The following is a 22,508-nucleotide window of genomic DNA, read 5'->3' as shown; positions in this document are numbered from 1 at the left end:
AGTGTTGCAAAGATGAGGATGATCAGGTGGATGAGTGGTTTTACACTAAGAACATAATGTGAAATGAGTATATATGTGAAAAGGTTGGAGGTGGTCTAATAACATATAAGTTTAGAGAGAGTTGCCTTAGATGATTTGGTCATTAAAAAAAAAAAAAGCCTTCTAATGATCCTATTAGGAGAATGGATGTATTAAATTCAGCCTATCTTAAAAAAGGTAAAGACATCCAGAAAAAATAATAATAATTAGAAAGTATTAAATGAGAATTTAACTACTAATATAACACAATGGAGAAAAAAACTATTCATGTAGTCAAGCCTGTTAAGTGGGATAAGGACTTGTTGTACCATTTTCTATTTGTATGCCTTCGACATCCTATACTTCTTGATCGATATTTCTAACCAGCACCTCCACTAATTTTTTTTGTATTTGCTTTAGTTTTGAATAATCCACGCAGGTTCAAGGAGTACTAATTCTGCATTTTCTTATGTTGGATCCTACTGGGATCCCCTAGGAGAAGGCAATCCTTTTTTTTTTCATTTGGGCACTCCCTAAGTTGTCAACTAATAAGGGCATGACTTACCTATTCTAATTTTGGTACCATGACCTTTCAAGGCGCCTCCCATCTACGGGAAATTATTAGGTCCGGACACCGGATCTAAAAATAAGTCCGGATATTCATTTAAAAATTGCCATGTGGACTGCGCTTTGATTGCGCTTTCACTGTGCTTTGACTGCATTTTGCATGTACTTTACTTGCGTTTTACTTGCGCTTTTGGTGCGCTTGACTTAAAATTTCGCGGACACGTGTAGATTCCACGAGTCAATATTTTATTAGAGTCCATACGGATCTTTACCTAATAATTTTCCCCCATCTACAAACATTAATCTTCACCATTTGGTATTTCCTTTGCTTTTCCAGATTTTTCGGCCCTCTAAACAACAGATTTCTAGGTTTTCTCTCAAATGTTCTACCCTGTTTCTCACTGAATAGGATTTTAACGACATTTTCTCTCAGTTTCATTCTTTTATTGCAAGAACCTCGTAATAATGAAACACCTGGGCCACTTCCCAGACTCCAGCCCTGATGGTCACTACGCAGGACTTCTTCACTTGATAACCGCCTGTCGTAATAGTTTCTATAGGAAGGTCCTCCGGCGATCTTGACTAGCTACAACTTTAGGGGGATTGATCCTTGCATCTTTAGACACCCTCATGGAATTCTCTCTTTGATGTGTCAAAAAAGGCTATAGAGTTTGGAACAAAGAGATTGTTCCTCTTTTTTTTTTTTTCTTTATCATTTTTTTCTTTATGGCTAAGAATATTTCAACTATTGATCATAAAATCTAATAATAATGCAAAAAAAAAAAAAAGTTAATTGGGTTTTCTAAAGGAAAAACCTCGAGTATTATCTAAAAAAAATGCCAATCTCAATAATGATATAATAAAATTTCAGCGATTGATCATACAATCTAATAATAATAATAATAATAATAATGAAAAAAAAGAGTTTAAAATTTTTTTAAAAAGGAAAATTCTTAGGCATTACTTGCACAAAACATGTCAGTCTAAATATTGAAATAAGTACCAAAGGAGTTAACAAAATCTAGCCCAAGTACATATAAGAATTAAAATTTAATCAATATGAGTGAAATGAAATAAAAATAAATAAATAAACAAATTATATAACCTTATAAGGGTATGAATTAGGTCTAACTGTGAATATAGTAATGAAGCTATCGCGATACAGATGTAGAAACATATAGAAATTCCCTATCAAACATTGCGTATTTTATGCTAAATTAACCTAATCATAAATCAAGCAAGAGAGATGGTTATGCAGCTTTGATTTAGACCACATTAACCCTAAACTGAAACTCAAGAAAACATCAATGGCAATGGAGGTTACCATTTTTTTTTTCAATTTGTTTCGTCAAACTTCTAATCCAAGTAATCCATAGAGAAACTCTTCGAAACGCCAATATCAACCTGGAAGCCAAAGTTGCATAACATCACTACTTCATGGAAAGTGGAAACAATTGTAAGCACGAGAAGAAAACATCAAAATAGAGACAGAAAAAGTTAAAAAAACCTTCAGACTCTAGAAGCTTACCGAGGATCATCAGAAAGGACATCCGTTATTCATATTTTACTTCCTAAACAATCCAGAATCTTGAAGGGTCTTACAGTACTCAGTGATCACAGGAGATTTCTTCAACATGCCCCAAATCTTAGCAGAGTTCCTCAACCAATCACGTTCTGTCACAGGCTTTGCAAATGAATGGGGTTCCATTGATAATATCTGCGTAAAGCAAAAAAGAAGGTATGGCAGATTAGTTCGATTCTTAGAAATGCCTACAAATTGACTATAGAAATATTCTTAATTCATCTGTCAATTATATGATCAGAAAAATTCCATAGGTATTGATTATGAACCGCTCATTAAAGGTACGGGGATTTACATACAAAACACAAAATTCTTCTATATTTATAAATATAAGATCTAAATCTTTACATTTACTAGTATAACAACCTAGTGTTTAAACCACATCAAAATATATGCATGAAAAAGATGTATTTCATTTTAGATAAATTAGTGTTAGCGGTATTTTTTATGTGATTTAGATATTAGAACATTGCATGAATAAACATAAAGATTTAAGTGTTCGATATATATAACCAGTGTTCAATACATAATCAATAGTATGTTTGTAAATTCCCCTTAAAGGTATTACCTGATCACAAAGCTTTCCTATCATGCAATTGTAACTCTCATATTGAGGTTTCTGTAAGTCATCTTGAAGTTTCAGAGGAAGGAAAATTAAGTCTGCACCTATGAAATCTGACTCGTTAGACTTGTTAGCTAGAGAAGGAGAAGAATCAATTTGCTCCTTTTTCAATTCCCTTGACTTGTTTATATTGAATGCTGATGAGCCGAAATACTTCAAAAGAGCCTTCCTCAACAGCATAATGTTTGAAGGAGAAGGCTCTAGGTCCCGCAATCTGCAGTAAGGAAAAAGAGTTTCTGAAAAATGATGAATAACGTAATGCTTAGTAGATAGAATGGCAGGAGAGAGTATCATAGTTTTAACTCTTCATAAAATCAGAATTGGGATGAGCGATTTAAAAATTTAATGTAAAGAAACTAAACAAACAGAGTTTCAGAATTCAATATAAGATTTAGCTAGAAATCCTGAAAATTAAATCAAATTTGTGCTTCATGAAACCTTTGAACTATTGCTCAACTAAAGTCCAATTATGATTGGATGAGAAGCTGCGCTGCCTGCGCTGGAGCACAGGCCAACTGTGGTTTGGATCAAACTCCACTAGATCTCAAAATGGTAATGAAGATAAAGAAAATTTTTAATGAGCAATTGGATTTAAATTGACAAAAAATTTGAATAAAAAAATTAAACTAACTCGTAAAGGAAATATAAACAAACTTTCCTATGGATAGATAATATATGCTTATGGAACACTATATCATCCTTCACTGTTTGAAAGAGAGGTCGGTAACAGTTATTTTTGAAATACCATGTAATTACCTACAGGTAATGAAGCGAGTTGAGAGATAGTAGTTCTGGCAGAATAAAAGGAGAAGAAGTGTGGGGCTTCAAGGACCACGAAATGAAAGAAGAGTGAGTTATCACATAAACTTACTCATCTTTAATATAGTATTGGCACCGATGTTTGAAATTAAGATAAAGACGCTCTCATTACTTTCTGGCCCCTTAGGCGAGACACTCGCTTAAACGTGTCTAGTAATGGCATCTCCTTGAGATTTTCATGAAATGTTATCATTTGGAATGGTCTTAGTATCTCACTCAAGCGCCTAGGTAAGCACCAATTCATCTTTTAACAACACGAGTTGTGGTGGAGCATTTAAATGATAAATGAGCTTAAAGACTAACTGTATACCCATTTAGGCACATGCCCATAAACTATGATGCACAAACACGAATATGACACTACACGAACATGGGACACGTCAATTTTTTAAAATATAGGACATGGACATGGATTGAACACGGTATTATATTTTTTATATCTTAAAAATAGTGTATAGAAATTGAGTAAGCAAAATATTAAGAACAATTAAAAAATAATAAATCATTTTACTAGGCTTTGTGTTTAAAATAATTAATATTAGGATGTCATGAGTTGGGCATTGATGTCGTGTTTCAAGTGTTGAGAGGGGAGACGACAAAGCTATCAAGAGTCTAGCATCGAGCGTCGATATCAAGACAACATCGATCATCTATGTTGAGATGATGTCAGTCAAAGATGAGATGTTGAGACGACGCGCGGGAGTGATTGTGGGATAGAAATTGCTAGTTTCAAACTTTGATTTCAGATGGTTTTGAACATTGATGTTATAACAATGTCAAACGTCGATGTTGCGATGACATCGGGCATTGTTGTGAAACCCTAGCTACGATATGCAAATAGAAATGAAAATGATATGTTCGGGTAATGGGGTATTAAGTGCGGACAATTGATTTGATGTTGAGAGGAAATAAAAAATTGAAATTTTATTTTAAATAAATAAAAATATATGAAAAAAATTTCATAAAATATTTAAGACATGCGTGTCCAATTTATTTTTAAAAATTTTTAATTGGATATGTCTTAAGCATATTCGATACGTATCGGAGCAGTGTCAGACACGGTCATGTCCGATAAGTCTCGGACACCGCATACCTCATTGAGGAGAAGTATTGGTACATCATAGTGCATCAATAATAATGTTTAATCAATAGAAACAAAGTCAATTTCAATCAACATTAAAATCAAGCTTAACTTGAATAAAAAAGATTAATTTGAAGTAATTATTTTTAATTAACTTAACCCAACTTCATTAATTAAAAAAAATCCTAAAATATAAATTGATATAGTGATTATATTTATGAATCTTACAATTTCTAGACTTATTGATCCAACTTTAAGCTTTCTCATTTATACCCTTCTTAGCTAAATCCAGTCTCCGCTATCTTATATTCAAGAACTATGACTCATTATCTCTCAAATAGAATAACTTCTAACTCTGCCATTCCTAATTGTATCACAAGTTCATCTAACATTTTCATTTCTGTCACACTCAACTAGGTTGTATGTGACATTTGTTACCCAAAACATAGATCCTTATAGCATAAATGATCTCATAATATTTTAATGAAATTTACTTTTTAAGTCTTCATGATATTCCTAATAATCTTAAGCATTGCACATTGATACATCTTCATTTTTCTGTATTATAGAGGATACCATCTATGAATGTAAATCTTATAAAACTGAAATGATATGAATTAGTTAATGAAGATATGATATCTTTCCTTTTTTCTTTTTTTTTTCTTTTTGGTCGAGAGTAAGCTTTAGTCTAGGAAACCATCTCAAGTCGGGAGGAAGCTCTAGAAAATTTACGATAGCACCGCAAAGTATGAGTAGAACAAAACTACTAATTCACTTCAAACACATTACATACAATAAATATCATAAAGTTGTAGAACAAAATTTGAATGACGCAAGAAACATGAGAAGAAACAGTTACATGACACTTACTTGGTATGAATGAACACAAGAGTTGCTAGATACTCGTTATTTGGAGCTCCATATTTGCTATTATTCTCTTTGTCCTCTACAGAAGTAGAACCCTGGGGTTGACCAGATGTAAGAGTGGAGGGATCTGGTATATTATGCTTTAGCAAGTCCACCTATTATACAGGCATTATTTGCAATAGGTCAGACAAAACTGAACTACTGGATTTAGAATAAAAAAATGGCTTCTAGAGAGATACTTTCATGATAACTGGGAGCAAAAGGCAGCTATGCACTAGCTCATAAAGGACACAAAAGAAAACTTGCAAGTTCTTGAAGTTGGTAGAAGAAACACATTGAATTTATTCCAATTGCTTCATATGATAATTTAAGGAAAACCATTAATCACAAATCTGACAACAAATTTATGCCAAAATAAATTGTTTATCACATAAGCTCATTTAGCCCATGTGTGACTCATACTTGTTAACGGCGAGTGGCGCACCATGGCGCAAAGGTCATATTTGAGCCATGGCGCATAGCGCACGGCGCGGTGCGTGCCATTTTGAACCTGACGCAAATTATAAAATAATAAGCATGAATATGAAATATCATTAAATTGAAAGACAAATTATCATCATAACAAGCAAACAATGACAATACAAAAAAATAACAATCCAACATAATTTCAAGTCCAATAAGTAGTCAATCTTCATACAACTAAAATATATTTAAATTAAAGCAAATGACATTAAGAAGATAATAATATGCAATCTAACATTTATCTTAATACTTTTAATATATTTAAAAATTAGAAAATATATTATCTTAAAAATAAAAATAAATATGAAAATATTTATAATTACATTATAAAAAAATTTAAAACAAATGGCGCGCGCTATTTTGCGCCGTGAGCCATGGCGCGCATGTGGCGCAAATAGCGTGCGCCATTTTGAACGTTTGCACTGCGCCATACACATGGCGCCGCAGGTGCGCCGCACCGCGCCGTGCATCATGGCGCGCGCTATTTTGCGCCATTGACAACTATGGTGTGACTCATTATTGATTTGATTATAAAAAATATTATATAATGTCATCCAATAGATACAATTCAAGATGAAAAAACCATGAAATCTTGATTTGAATTGATCATAATTTCCCTGTCATCTGCTCTAAGTAGCAAAATATCTTTTTTCTCCCCTATCCAAAGTAGCAAAATATCTATTTTCTCCCCAATCCAAATCATTATAAGCCAGCCCAAATAGAAATCCATCTCAACAAAATCATCATAGAGCCTACAAATTAGCCCTAATCTAAAATTCTCTCACAATTGAAGGGATAATTAAGCACGAGGGAAACCTTGTACCAAGAATATAAATTCCTCTATGACGGTGAAATCTCTAAATAGTGTTTTATCCGCACTTTCTACTCTCTCCCTCCTGAAAAATCAACCCACAAAATTCATATGCTGCAAAGCCGAGAAAGGATCTTTCAAAGCTCAAAACTCTTAGCAAAAATATATAGTCAGGCTATCTTAGGTATAACCCTCTTTCTTCTTCATACTTTCACATCCATTCTACAGGCATCTTATTATTACACTTGCTACTTGTTGAACAATCTCAAACCAGCAACATCATTTTTTCTGCTACTGTACCTTCAGTAAGTACTACTTTCACTCATCTGTCTAATATAATCTTAAATATATCATTACTACAACAAATACATTTTTTTATTAATAATAAACAAAACTTTTAGGACACATGTATAAACAAGTGTCGCATAATTTAAGATTCAAGCAAAAACTTAATTGCCTATAAGAGGGAGTGAGAGGCAAAGAGGGAATGAGAAGGAAAGAGAGAGCAAGAAAGAGCGAGGATGAGATAGAGAGATTGGCAGCTCCAATGAGTTCTAGCGAAAATGCACGCAAGGAAGCATGCGAGCAACCTATCATATAAGTAGCTGAGAGCACAAGCCATTGCGTGTGAGGCCGAGGCCAAGTGAGCACGTTCAAGAGTGAGGCCAACCAGCTGAGCATGCTTTGACAACATCATGTATATAAGATGTCAATTTTTTGTGCCAGAAGCTAGGGTTTTCTTATTTTCCATCTTAAAGCCAAAAGGTAATCTACCTTTTACATTTTGTGGATCCTAAATCTTATTTTTAAGACAACAATAATTCATAGGGTTTCTATAAGAAGAAAAAGAAAAAGAAGAAGAAGAAGAATATATATAATAAAATAAAGGTAAAATTTGAATGTCGTGCTTAGCATATTTGAAATAAAATTGAAAATCTAATAGTTTAATTATAATACAAATTATCCTAGAGATTTTAAAGATTAATAATAACTTATAAAGGAAAGGAAAACCTAAATTTTGATTTATGTATGAAAAAAAATATAACGAGATAAATTGTAGTAAAGAAAATATGTATATTACGCTCAAATGAAATTAAAATTTAAAAGCTTAACGATAGTAATTTGTTAATTATTAAGCAAAATTCTAAGTCAAATATTTTAAAGATTAATTTTTTTAGCATGATTTAGATAGTTAATAAAAATATTTAAAATAATAATAATAACATATAATTAACTTAAAAAATGTAAAAAGAAATTTTTAGGAATCAATCAAAATAAAATTCTTGCAAAAATATATTAATTGTGGAAATAAGTTAAAGAAAGTAGAGTTTTAAGGATTTAAAAGCAAACGAATCTTTCGACCAAAGTGATAATTATGTTTCTATTTTTTACTAATAATTTGTATTACTCTAAACATAATTCATTGATTGTTATGGCCATTTTTATGAATTGAGAAATGTTCTCATTAATTTCAAACTAATTAGGGATGGAAATGAACCAAATGTTTAACAAGCTATTCCGCACTCAGCTCAAGTGTAGGTCATTTATGATCGTTTCACTTACCAATCAAACAAGCTTGAATATTTTTTTTTATAAACTTGATTGTTAAATAAACATGTCTGAACAGATATTTATTCGACTCGTTTAAGTTCATGAATAATATCATTTGAATCTCATGAACATGCTTGAAAGAATCTTGAAAAGAAGCTTGATTCATGTTCGATATGGAGATTGTGAACAAGCGCATTTAAAAACTCGATTAACGTACAATACGTAACTCAATTAAGTACATTATGACATATGATAATGAAGAACAACTTAATTTGAATACTTTATTTCTATTATAATTTAATCACATAAGCAATCATTAATTAGTAAAAATTAAAACTAATTAAAAATTATAATTTTGAGTTTGGAACTAAACATATTTTTAAAGATTTGCTTAAATCTTTATTTAATATATTTTCAAATATTATTTCTTTTATTATAATAAATTATTATTATTTTATAAAAATTTTAATTTCATTTTTAATGTTATACTCTTATACTATAATGAATTTATTTGTGATTAATATGTATTTATTCATGTTTGTTGGATTTTGTTTATTGTGTTCATGAACATGATCGCTTATAAGAAGAATCATTTTTTAAGCTCGTTAATTTGTGAACATTCTCGTTTGGTAGCTTGAAAATACTTGCTAAATATGTTTATGAGTAGGTTCTAGGTAATTGTTTGTTAGTAGACTCGATAATGCTTGTTTATTAAGTGAGTACACATCTAGAAAATAAAGCTCATTAATAGTTCGATAAACCGAACACAAACCAAACATGACATTTATTATTTTAAACAAACCAAACTTTGAGCACAAATAGAAAAGCTCGAACCAAGCTTGAACATGCTGATAATAAATGAGCTTAAAAATGAACAAGCATTTTCTCTGCTCGATATAGGTCGATTTGTTTGCAGCTCTAAACTAATATTGTGAATGTCTAAAGTGATTTTCTCTTTCTTATTGATGAAATCCTCATATTTATATAAATGCCACCCAACGATCTTCATATTTGAATCCTAGTTATTATTTCTTGATATGAGAAGCAAATGCATAAATTAAAAATAAAAGCATGATGATAAGAATATAAAGAATATGTTATATAGGAATGAATGCATGTGGATGTTGAATAATAGAGTTCACTCTTTTAAAACACTGACTGAGAATGATGTATCAACCCCCAAGGGCTTGTTTAGAAAAAGTTAAGAGATGAATGTGCCTTTAATGACACAAATATAGAAGGTACTACAATGATGAGTATCTTAAATTATAAGATAAGATATAAAATTTTATAATTTAAAAAAAGCTAATATATGATAATTTCTTTGTCCACAATTGAGACAATTATAAATGCATTTTATTTAATGCCCATGAAAAAATCAATATGTTATGAGTGAACATGATGGTCTGTATGCATAGTCATCTAATTTTTAAATTATTATGGTTTAAAAATATAATTATCTATTGAGTTATTTAACTCACTCCTATTAGTTGATAAATATTTTCAAGAAAATCTCCTTTAACTTAAATGAATAAAAGAAGAGAGTTCATACACAGCAGAAGAATAACCACCTAAGTTAGGTATAGTAAAAATCATATGTACTAGTTTGTGTTTTTGAAAATATGTATTCTGAAAGCAAAATGAAAAAGATTGGTATATTTTTTAAAATGCTTATAAATAAAATTTTACGATTTAGTTGGCTCTTCTAAACTGGAAGATTGTGGTAGATAATGTAAAGTGAAAGTGTTTATTAAATTTAAGTTTGATCATCTGTCCCCACCTAGGTATTCCAAGCTTTTGAGCCAGGTCGTGACAATTATTCTAATTTGCAACATTTATCCTAATATTCTCATTTTAGGACACACCTAAATTGATGACATTTTCTCCTTTGTAGTCAACACTTACCATATCATCATTTACTGAAAAACATAATGGCGCAAGTCCTGCAAAAGTGAGCATGCATGCAAATGGTGTAATATGTAAAAAAATGCACTTATCTTCTAACCCAAACACAAAAAAAGCAGCCACATAAAACCACACTTCCAAGACCATACAATAAAAAGAATTGCTACTTCAAAAGAATTGAAAGTTCTTTTGAATCTCATGAAAAGTATCATTAAGGTTATCGGTATAAAAAATAGCATTGACAATGATACTTTTGTATAATGCTTACCGTAAGCATATGCTGCCACATGCTGAAGTCATGAATTCCTTCTGATACAACTAACAATATGTTGCATATGGAAGCCAGGAAAACACCAAGCTATAAAGATTCTTGCATATATGAAAAGAGAACAAAGTTAGATCAGATACTTCCAAATATTGAACCTGCATGTAAAATTGAGAGCATCAAATTCTATTTTTCCCGTAAATAACCTGTATTCCCATTAACTCATGAGCTAGATCAGCTGATAGAGACTCCCCATTTAGCACAGAAATTGCAGAAGTTCCATCAGGTCTCATCATATCAACCAAAACAGAGGGGCTGAATATTGGCTGCAAATGACAAGCAGTCGATGACAATGTGAAATCTGATAAAGCATGAGATTGAAAGAACAAAAAAACCTAGTCAAAGCATGTCAAACTTAATATTTTGCAGCAGCTAAAGAGCCCATGATTCCATGGGCTATTGGCTAAGGATGTTCTGCCTGTTGAAACAACTAACCTATGCTTTCAGTACCTTTTCCTTCCTCCCAATTACTTTGTTGGTGATTTGGTTATTTGATAGTTACTACTTCCTTTTTCTAATCCCAGATATGGAGGTTCTATTCTTTCTTTGCTAAGGGGATACTCTTTCCAATGTATTCTTTCATTTTTTTTTAACCTGACAAATTGCATCAAAGACAATAACCTAAAGAACCCAATAACCCCCGGAGAAAAAACATGGTCATAATTGACGACCAAAAACAAAAGCATTTGTCAACATGATTATCATGATACTGCGACATCAAGATGTCAACAAACGAGGCCATCGTGTAAATTAGTCAATGATAGGAAGAAATATCTTCATGGAGATACTAATGAAGGTTTATTGCATTCTGTAACACTTGGCATGCAATTAGTGATCACTTCCATCAACATATCATCAGTCACCAAAGGCTATATGTTGGAATCATACAGCTGCCAAGACCCCCATGGCTTCACCTGACAAGCCCTTTCTGAGTTGTCACCATTCAAGGTGGTGAGGAAGGGTCAACTAACCAATCAGACCCAAGATGTTTGAAAGCATCATTTAAATCCCTTGGAGAGACGCATCAATGTCCAATTTAGAAGTTTAAAGAGATTCCCTAGCTATTTGGTTCCTTGATGCCACTGCAACTAGTCGACTCATCTCGAGATAGCTTAACTAATTTGTCAACAGCAAGTAGGCAATATATCTCGCTACCACCTTGTCATTGTCAATGTTGCATTAAGCCGACAGCCCTCAATCCCACTGCCAATTTAGGTCAAAACACTTCACTAAGTATCATCACCTGCAAGTTGACCTGGTCAACCCTCAAGAGATGACAACTAGGTGCCTCACAAGGGGACGAATTGTCGTCTCCTATAGGACAATACCTATCAACTCACCGTGAGATGGCTTCTGCGTAACCCACCAAAACTGAGCTAACTTCTCCAAAACTTCTCACAGACCATAGTTGGGATATTCACTGTCAACTATCAAATCTGTACTTTCTACTGTCTATCAAGGCTGACAACCCAAGGTCCCATAAAAGACATTATTTGCTCCAGAGTAATAATGACTTCACCAATGCCTTGGCGCCTACCCTTAGTTTAAACCATTAGCTTGTCGACCTATCATTTGAAGGCTCTCTATCAAATGGCTTTTGATCTTATTCAACAACCTTTATTGTTTAAACTAAGCCAATAGGCCAAGTAGAGATCCTTAGGGGAAAAAAAGTTAATATTAATATAAATAATTTGAAAATCAATGAGATAAGCCTATAAATTTTAATAATTCAGGTCATGCTTAGTGTCTATGTTGTTTGGGCTAAAGCTCTTAGAAAGTTGGATAAAAGACTGAGAAGGTGAGATTTTGTGATATTTAATTATATTGTTTCTTTTTATCTCACATGCACTCTACTTGTTGCTATCATAGAAATACTTGGAGATTTGTCACATTTTTATCATATAAAATGCTCGTGATCGTGCATTCACAATTGCACAATATTTATTTCTTTCCGAGACATCATGCGCTAGTTTCCTCCAAAAACTTTTAAAAATAAGATTTACAAAATATTTTTGAATTCCTCAGCCATTAAACAATCTTTCTATTAAAAATCCTAAAATTAAACCTTCTTCAGTATGACTTTGCAAGGGAGTGGTATCATAGTATAAGGTTGCATACCTGAAACCTCCAAGTTACAAAACTTGGACTTGGTCAACCAGAGTCAATCAATGCATATTTATATTACATACCATGAGATCTGTGAGCATGTAGGATTACAATAATGTTGCACTTTTTCATTACATAATAAACTCTCATGTGCATTTGGGTCATACTGCCTATAGGGCGAGGTTTTATGACCCAACCAATCTTGCATGGTATAAAAATTTAATGGAGATTTTTATATCCATTTAAGTGGAATAAGAAGGCATATATTGTTCAAAGAGCATTAGCATATTATCACTCTTTGTGCTGCCATTTTCCCGTGATTAGGCATTCAGGATGGTATTCAACTAGTTTTAAGTCCCTTCTTCCTTGGGCATTTTCGACTGGATATTTAAGAAAACATAAGTATACCTTTCATGGGACAACTTACATTATCATCCTCGACGGCGGAGTTTGAGTTATTTTACCCATTGTCAAGCTGTCCTCATTTTTTAGATTATAAGACCCACATTTTCTACTACATCATAGTTTGTTATTATATTCATTCGCAGTTATCCTTCATGTTTTTGACCACTCAAAGCCACACTCTTTTACAATATGAAAAAAGCTTAAAATCCCTTGAATGCTAATTGGGAAAACAAATGAACATCATTAATCGAAAAACCTCTCAAACATCTTATTCGATATGTAATTAACCAGAAGGACATACTCATGAGAATCAAAACTCGAAAACTAAATAAACCTTATTTTTAAGGAAAATAATTAGGATACATGTTTCATTTGTCTTTCACTAATTTCCATACTTGTAAGAACGCTCTATGATCGTTTCTTGCTTTATCAGAAAAGCAACTTCTAGTCTTGATGTCATGAGTCTCTCTAGAAGCCCAAACTTAACACATTGTGCATTAAAAAGAGCTAGTGAACTTTAAGATTAGATCTAAGAAGACTTGAGCGTGGTTGATAATAGTAAAGAAGAGTTAAGTGAAAGAATTGATCTCTCCAGATATCTTATCAAAATATTTAATTTCTCAAATAAATTGAGTGGAGGCTCTCAAGAAACTCGTAGATGCATTTTTTGATATATAATTAACAACAAAATCATTTTGAATTATTCTGAAACATCATTTATTATGCAATTTTTAATGAAGAAAGGGGCTTGCACACAAAATTTTTGTTCTAAAAATTGGCATTTCATACATATAGACTTGTGGAATTACATTAGACTCAACATAATCCCTTCATCACGAATAATGAAATAAAATTATAGGTTTTTGCTTGTTAGAGAAACTACATTATGTATTTTTGGTATAAAAAATCTTGCTCTAAATGTGAATTGCATACAAAATTTCCCGGCATGTGTTGTCAGTCATTATGTATTTACACTATTGATCATCCAGTAGGTATGAAGAATTATTCTTATGTGGGGGCTCCTGGTTTGCAATTATTTAGAATTCAGAGATATCTAAAATGCAATGTAAGATAAATGCAAGAAATTTGAAATAGTCACGGTTGTTTGGTTGGATTGTAAAATAAACTTACGATATCACTTTCTTGTATTTGGTTGGAAGTAAAGTGAATTTAAATTTAAAATAAATAATAATAAACTAACCTAGAGCAGGACACCAATAGGGGCAAGGGGCACGTATGGGTTGCAAAGACGAGGTCGGAGGTTGCCAAAGATAAATGGGGTCAAGGTCTTGGCGATATATTGTGTGGAGGCTTCAAGGGTGGTAAACATTGTTGATTTGGAAGTGTCGCTGAAGAGGGAGTAGGTGTGGTCTCGACGATATCACATGTAGAGGATTTGTGAGTGATGACCGTAGCTAATGAAGAGACTTCGCACGAGTCAGGTTGTGGTGCAGAGGCATGAGGGGATGAGATCGAGCAAGGGAGGAAGAAGTTAAAAATGCTCCTTTGTGTGAACACTGTTAATACATCCAAACATACGTTGAAAAGTTTATATTCATTCCTATTCCAAAGAAAATTAAATGACAACTAAAGCATGGAATACAATATTTATATGATTGACACCTAGGTAGGTATCAAGAACTATTCTTATATAGTAAAAATATAAGTAGCATGCAAATATACAATTTAAGTCACAATCTTAGATTTTCTTAATGAAATAAAAAAAAATCAATAAAACGAACAACCAACCTGTGCATCCAGTAGTATATATCTTTCAGAAGAAACCCTTAATTCAACACCGGTGGTACAGTGCTTCGACATCGCTCTAATTTCATCAGATTGTGTTGTAAAAGGAGGCAACATTCCTGACAATGCATTAATTGTATACAACTTGCTGAAGTCATAATAGAAAAAGGTTGATAAGGTGATACTACTAAAGCAAAATAAGTAAAACCCTAGTTTTAAGAGTTAGTGTTTTTGTGTAAAACATTTCTCAAGTAGAAATTAAATAGCTGTTACCATAACATATAACAAAATATTTCTTTATTTGGTTAATAGCTTATAATGGATGAGTAATCAATTATTAGTGACTTGCTGTGGAAAAATTAACCATAAATATCTTTTAACTAGCATCTTATTAATTTATTGTTCACCATCAATAATCTAATTTCCATCAATGTTGAATTCTTACATAATAAATTTATAGGCTACCAAATAAAATTATAGATTAAATTTAAAATTAGCGAGTTAAATTAATCAACTATCAAGCAGATTTATAGATTGCCACAACATTAGTTAGCTTAATAGCAAATTAGATCAATCAGCTCGAAGATTTACTTGTATTTTCACATATATTCTCTTACACTTGTATAAAACTATTTGCAAGAAATCAAACAGTACATCTACTCAATGCTTAAAATCTTAGCTTGTCAATTAGCTTATTAAATATACAACCAAATAGGCTGTTAATCTTATACAAAACAAAACAACCCTAAAATTTAGCCCCCTCCAGCCTTCTTGCATTTTTCTATTTGTATGAAAAAATCAAACATCTAAGCCAACGTTCCTGAACATTGAATCAAGTGGTTATTATGTGATGTTATGTTATGAGTGTGCATTACTTGATTGGTTCGTTGGCAACTTTAAATAGCAATATCCTAAATGGTATTTAATGGGTTATTTGGGTCGATGTTTTCTTTTGTAATTTTCTATGTTATTTATGAAAATAGGCATTTAGTTTAACAATATCTCTCACAAATAACCTCTGTAGCTAATGTTGAGATAATATAAATAACAAAAAAATTAAATGCTATCTAGATTATCTCATTTTTTATCGCCAATAAGGATAAGAAAATAATAATATAAATCATAATCATCGTTGATTATTTTAAATAACATTACATTTTTTTTAAGTAAGATAAACATTAAACAAAACACATTACATTTAAAAGACGCCACTGCAATATGAATAGCATTGATGTTTAGATAATGGTACCATGTAAATAACATTGAACCAAACAAGACCCATAAGTCCAATGTTAGTGTCATCTAGATATCTGGAAATTTTACTATCATGCTATCAATCGACTAAAACAAAAGACAGCAAAGTGAAATATCATATAAATCAATGAGTTTTCTAGATAGCATGGATATTTCAAGTAAAATAACATTGAACCAAACAAAATTTATTTGAATCATTAGTATCTACAATAAAAGTAAACCAAACAAGTTAAACAATAAACTAAAGGATATAACCCAAAAAACATACGAGTTCCATCGCAAATAAAGTACCTGGGGAGTTTCCATCAAAGCCATACAATTCATTCATGATTGTCGACTTGCCTACGCCAGGAGGACCAATAATGCCAACGACGGTGAAATCAGTATTCTCGGTAAGAAACTGCATATACATATCAAGAAAAAAAAACCCGATCATTTGGGGCGATCCGAGTATTAGGGTTTTGAATCCAAATTAAACCACAGGAAAGAAGAGCAAGAGTACTGGGAGAATCCGGTCAATGTGGACGTCCCAGGACTCGGAAATGAGGCTGAGCGATCCCGGCTGTGCAGCGTTGCGAGAACGGATGACCACAGCGGAGGGATCGTCGTCTCGACCTATTCTGGAGGAAGCGGCTCCGGATGCTGGTTTCGCGAGCAGAATCTTCTGCGGAGGCGGAGGTGGAGGGAGGCCTAACGAAGAGGATGCCGGACCCGAGGAGGAAGCGGACGGAGCGCTGGTAGCCTGCGGCCCGACGCCTGCCATTAAAACGAAATGCTTTCTTCTGTACTGGTTAGCTGCGCCAGAGCAGAAAGAACCTTTCTTCTGGTCTTGAAGTTTTTTTTTGAAAGTGCTATGACTTATGATAATATAATTTTTTTTTTTTTTTAATTTTTGTCAACAAAATTTTTCAGTTATCATATTTAAAATACTAATTATTAAAAATTTGAATTTATGTCTCATAATATTTTTAAAATTGAAGCAATCTATTTCTTATATCATTTTCCTAACAAAATTTATACTACTATTATAAAAACCAATTGAATTTTCTCCCAAATATAATTCTAACCTTTTATTTTAATTATTCAAGTAGAATCTTAACCATTCATTTTATTATATTATATTATTATTACGATCGTAATTATTATTGATATATCAGTAAAAAATTATCTTGATCAGGCACAAATCTCAAAGCAAAATCATTTCTTCTGTACTGGTCTTGAAGTTTTTTTTTTTTTTTTCCAAGTGTTATGATAATATAAATATTTTATTTTTAAGTTTTTTCAACAAATTTTTTTAAGTTAGAATATTTAAAATATTAATTATAAAAATGTTGAATTTATGTCTCATAATATTTTTAAAATTGAAGCAATATATTTGATATATCATTTCTTAAGAAAATTTTATAATGCTATTATAAAAGTCAATTGAATTTTCTCTTAAATATAATTCTAATCTTTTATTTTAATTATTCAAGTAGAATTCTAACCATTCATTTTATTATATTATATTATCATGGTCAATTGATACTTTTAATCATAATTATTATTTTATTAATATGCAATTATTTTCCATTTACAACTCTTCCACTATTAAATTATGCTAATAAATTTTCGAGTATCATAATATGAAACTCATCTTGGTCTTTTGGTTAGGAGTTTTTACTAAAAATTAAGAGGTCTTAGATTTCAGTCTCGCATGTGATGTGTGTCTGAGTTTCTCTTAATTGACCGGTCCCCCCCCCCTCTCCCAAAAAAAGTGTGGTTATGCCTTACTAATTAAATTATGTGAAATTACATCTCGTGTCGGCCATCATATTTGCAACCCAATTTCGTATCTTTGCCTATTCGTATACCCTAATTTTTCTTCTTCCCCTCTTTGCCTTCTTCCAGTATCTTTATTCGAGTTCTTTCGGGCTCTTAAACTTTCATAAGTGTTCATCTTCTATAAATGTTCAATTTTAACTGATAAAAATATCTTCGATTATTTATCTTCGCCTCTTCATTTTTTTGGTTTTTTGCTTGTTTCTTCTTGTCTGTCTATTCATATACTATCTTTTAATTTCTAAGTCCTACATTAAGTCATTAACCTCTTCACATTTCTGTGTATAAACCTCTTCAGCTCCCGATTTTGACAAATAAAATCAAAGAAACCTCTTCAAAAATATTATTGTAAAAATTCACGTGTTTCACACTTTTGCTTTAATGGTAGAGGGGGATCTTGTCTAGTGTGGGGAGATTTTTTCTCTACTAGGGTTTCTTGCCACCATTGATTTTGTTCTCTTCCCGTTGTCCCCCCGGGGGCTCCTCCCCCATGGCCGACTCCTTTTTTCCACCCCTCCCATCCTCCTTACCTCATGTCTCCACATCTGTTGTTGCCTCTCTGTTGGACTGAAAAAAACCTTCTTGAGACGACCCCACAAGTCTCCACGGAGTTTTCACACTCTCTAGCTTTTGTCCCCACACAAAACCTTACAACTCAGTTTACTAGTGAGGAGTTCCACGCTGGTGCCCCTGAGTGGTCGCTCTCGCTAGTTGGTTACTCTGTCGGCAAACGGCCGTTCAATGAAGCCCTGCTATCTACAATCAAAAAGACTTGGCAACTCAAAGGAGACTTTTCCCTCCTAACTATGGACGAAGGTTTCTTCCTTCTGAAATTTACGGCGGTTGAAGACTATGAGCATGCCTGGTCTGGAGGCCCGTGGGTTTTCTTCGGCAAGCCTTTCATACTTCAAAAATGGAGCCCAAATTTTGTTCCTAAGCACGAAGAGTTCCCGTCGATACCCCTCTGGATCAAGATCATGAACTGTCCACTCTCTTGCTGGACTCCCGAAAGTATCTGTAAACTAGCTAGCTGCGTTGGTATCCCTCTAGCTGTTGATGCCCTTACTACTGCAAAAACTCGCCTTACCTTTGCGAGAGTCTGTGTGCAAGTTACTAGCTCCTCCATCCTCCTGGATGAAATTTTCTTTTATGTTGATGGTAAAACTTCCTCGCTTCAAATCCAATACGACTGGAAACCAGAATATTGCTCTCAGTGTGGTTCCATCATGCACCCTCCGTCCCTGTGTCCTAAAGACCCTATTCTCCCTCCTACCAATATCCCCAGGACTAGAGGCCGAAGCTCCAGTCGTAAGCCTCGGTTTACCCCGCCCCCTCGTCTTATCATACCAAAGCCAACACCCCCTACCAAATTAAATGACATTCCCTCCAACCCACCCTTACTCTCCAACCTGCCTCTTGGAACCCTAATACCAACCTAAACTCCCCCTCTGGTGAACTTACTGAACACCCACCATCCTCCCTTCCCCACCACTCTTCCCCTCCTCTTAAAGACCCTCCCACAATTAAAACCAAAAACCAATTTGAAGCTCTTTCAGACACTGAGAGCACAGAACAACCTCCCACTAAAGCCCAAATTCCAAACACTACATCAAACCTCTCTAATCCTAACCACAACACCCACCTCACACCTCTCCTAGAAACCACTAACCCAACATTCCAAATAATAATGACCTACCCACTTCATCTTCTACCTCAGACACTACAAAAACCCAGCAAATTACACAGCAAACTCAAAAGCAAACTAGAGGCAAGCAGCCCAAAAAGGCCTCTACCCCAATCCGTGGGTTTAACAACGCTAACAAAGTCTTATGCTGCAAAAAACTAGCCCGAAAACATATCCTCGACATCCTCTTCATTTTTTAAGCTAAAATATCCATTACCTCTCTTTCCAGCATTGGTTTCAAGCCAACCACAGAATTTTCCCCGTGGAAGACTCTTATCGCAGTTTTCATCTCTCTAATCCGGGACGTATATGGATTAAGTGGAATGTCAATACTGTTACTTTCATTCCTGAAATGACCACTAATCAGTTTATTCATGGCACCATTTCTGTCGCCTCTAAACCCATTTGTGCTATCACCACTGTCTATGCTAGTAACTCTCACATTGAAAGGCATCTTTATGGGACAATATACAGAATATTGCGGGCACCACTGCCATTCCATGGGCCATCATTGGTGACTTTAATTGCTGTCGTTACCCTAATGAAAAAACTGGTGGTAACTTGCTCAACAACACTAAGCTTGGTGATTTCAATAGACTGATTTTCAGTTCTGGCCTTCATGATCTCTCTTCTATTGGGCATTACTTTACTTGGCACAATCAAAAATCGGGTAACCCCATTCACATCAAACTTGACAGAGTTCTTATTAATGATGCTTGGTTGGTTGCTTATCCCAACTCTTATTATATTGTGGGTGATCCTAACAGCTCTGACCACTCACCTCTTATCTTATCTAATGATCACAATGGTATGAAAGGCCACCGTTTCATGTATAAGAACTATTTCTCTAGTAAGCCGGAATTTTGGGATTGTTTGATCCAAGCTTTCTCTCAGGCCAATAACAACAGTCCTCTTTGCTCCTTTTACAACAAGCTCAAAAGCCTCAAGAATCTCATCATGCATAAAAATTGGACTAACTCTTCAGTTATCAAGAATGAGATCGATTCTCTTACCTGTCTCCAAAATCAAGCTATCACTAAACTCCAAAGTAACCCGCTTGATAGTTCTCTCAACTCTGAGCTTAATAGCATTAATGCTAAACTTTCTTACTACCATGCCACCCTAACCAGTTGGATGTCTCAAAGGGCAAAAGTTAGATGGCTTACCGATGGAGAAGATGACTTAAAATTCTTATTCTCTAAAATTAACATCTCCACCAATCATAACAGGATCAAGGAAATTTGCACTAATTCTGGTTCTATCTCTGTCTCCTCCCACCAGGACATCTCCAACATTTTCATTAACCATTTTTCTAAGCTCTTCAATATCCATAATCCATCATCCCCCAATTTCAATTTTCAGGATATCCCTCCTGGAACTTTGATACCTCCTCATCTCTTGCCCCTGCTCACTGCCCTGGTCACTATTGAGGAGATCAAATTTGTTATTTTTGCTGGCAAAGAGAACTCTGCTCTGGGTCCTGATGGATTCCCTTTTGAGTTTTATAAAACCTCTTGGAATGTCATTAAACACCCTCTTTGTAAGGCGATCCTTTCTTTCTTCTCCATTGGTTTTATGCCCAAGCAAGTGAAAGCCATGGCTATTGCATTAATTCCTAAGCAACCTCATGCCAACAACATTAAAGATTTTCGTCTTATCTCTTTATGCAATGTGGTTTATAAGGTTATTGCAAAGATCATTGCTAATAGGATGAAAGAGGTGTTGTGTCACGACCCGACCCGATCCGGGGCGAATCCCGCTCGCACCGGGCCGCGACCAAACCTTTTATCCAGAATCTGGCTTTGGAATTTGCTTACTGAACTGAATCTTCTAAATTTTTCAACTCACAAGTAAACACATAGACAGACACAGAGCTACTATAAATCGTCAATTGCAGCGGAACAAAACATTAATATTTTTTCTTTCTTTTCCTCAAAACAATCATCTACAAATACGGTACATGGCTAACAGAAGAAATACATAAGAAAAGCCATGACCGTACAAAAATCAAAAGTACAAAAGTACCTATCACAGATCGGACTCTGAACTTTAGTCCTGGACTTCCTTCCCTTTCCCAGAACCTGAAAACCACCAGAAAATGAGAGTGAGCTCAACAGCTCAGCAAAGCAACAAACCTCCAATCAAAACTCTCAGAATCTCAAAACCAAACACATTAGACAAATCTGTACATAAATCAGAACAGAATTGGACAGATATCAAATCGGACAGATCAGAACGAAACATATCAAATCAAAACAGATATGGACAGATCAAATCAGACAGAACTGAACTGAACAAATATCAAAGCAAACAGAACTGTACGGAAACAGAAGTCGTATCAAATCAGAAACGGAACAGATCAGACATATCAAATCAGAAACAGAATCGTACAAAAATCATATCATACATATCAGAATCAGATTCATATCGTATGGAAATCAGAATCAGACTTGCTTACAAAATAGATACGGAAATCAGAATCATATCAAATCAAATATCATATATTATTTAATTCATAGCTAAATGCCCTGACACTGACGGAATCTCTACGGATTCCGGCCCCTTATGCCTCCCTTCCCAGACACTGACTGAATCTCATAGGATCCAGGCCCCTTATGCCTCCCTTTGTGCTCACGGCACCAGAACAAATGTGCTTATAGCACCAGAACAGAATTCATCGGATCCGGAACAGAACTGATTTCAGAATTTCAGATTGAGCTCATTTCAGATTTCCCAGACACTAACTGAATCTCATAGGATCCAGGCCCATTATAACTCCCTTTTTATAGCATAAACAGATAGCATATCAATTCAGAGAAATC

General features: G+C 33.8%; 1 protein-coding gene across 1 annotated transcript; it reads right to left on the bottom strand.

Moving 5' to 3' along the window:
- Positions 1-1,659: 1,659 nt before the first annotated feature.
- LOC110097512 (protein SMG9) lies at positions 1,660-17,030 on the bottom strand. Its single transcript, XM_020823907.2, has 9 exons — positions 16,684-17,030; positions 16,473-16,581; positions 14,931-15,046; positions 10,817-10,936; positions 10,614-10,703; positions 5,560-5,711; positions 2,736-3,003; positions 2,114-2,302; positions 1,660-1,989 (listed from the first exon to the last, which is right to left on the bottom strand). Exons 1-8 carry the CDS (start codon positions 16,942-16,944, stop codon positions 2,150-2,152), a joined length of 1,269 nt encoding a protein of 422 aa, XP_020679566.2. The 5' UTR covers positions 16,945-17,030; the 3' UTR covers positions 1,660-1,989; positions 2,114-2,149.
- Between the last annotated feature and the right edge of the window lie 5,478 nt (positions 17,031-22,508).

The sequence above is a fragment of the Dendrobium catenatum genome, unplaced genomic scaffold (assembly GCF_001605985.2).
Source record: "Dendrobium catenatum unplaced genomic scaffold, ASM160598v2 fragScaff_scaffold_390, whole genome shotgun sequence".
Taxonomy (NCBI): domain Eukaryota; kingdom Viridiplantae; phylum Streptophyta; class Magnoliopsida; order Asparagales; family Orchidaceae; genus Dendrobium; species Dendrobium catenatum.
This window is presented reverse-complemented; position numbering and strand designations above follow the sequence as displayed.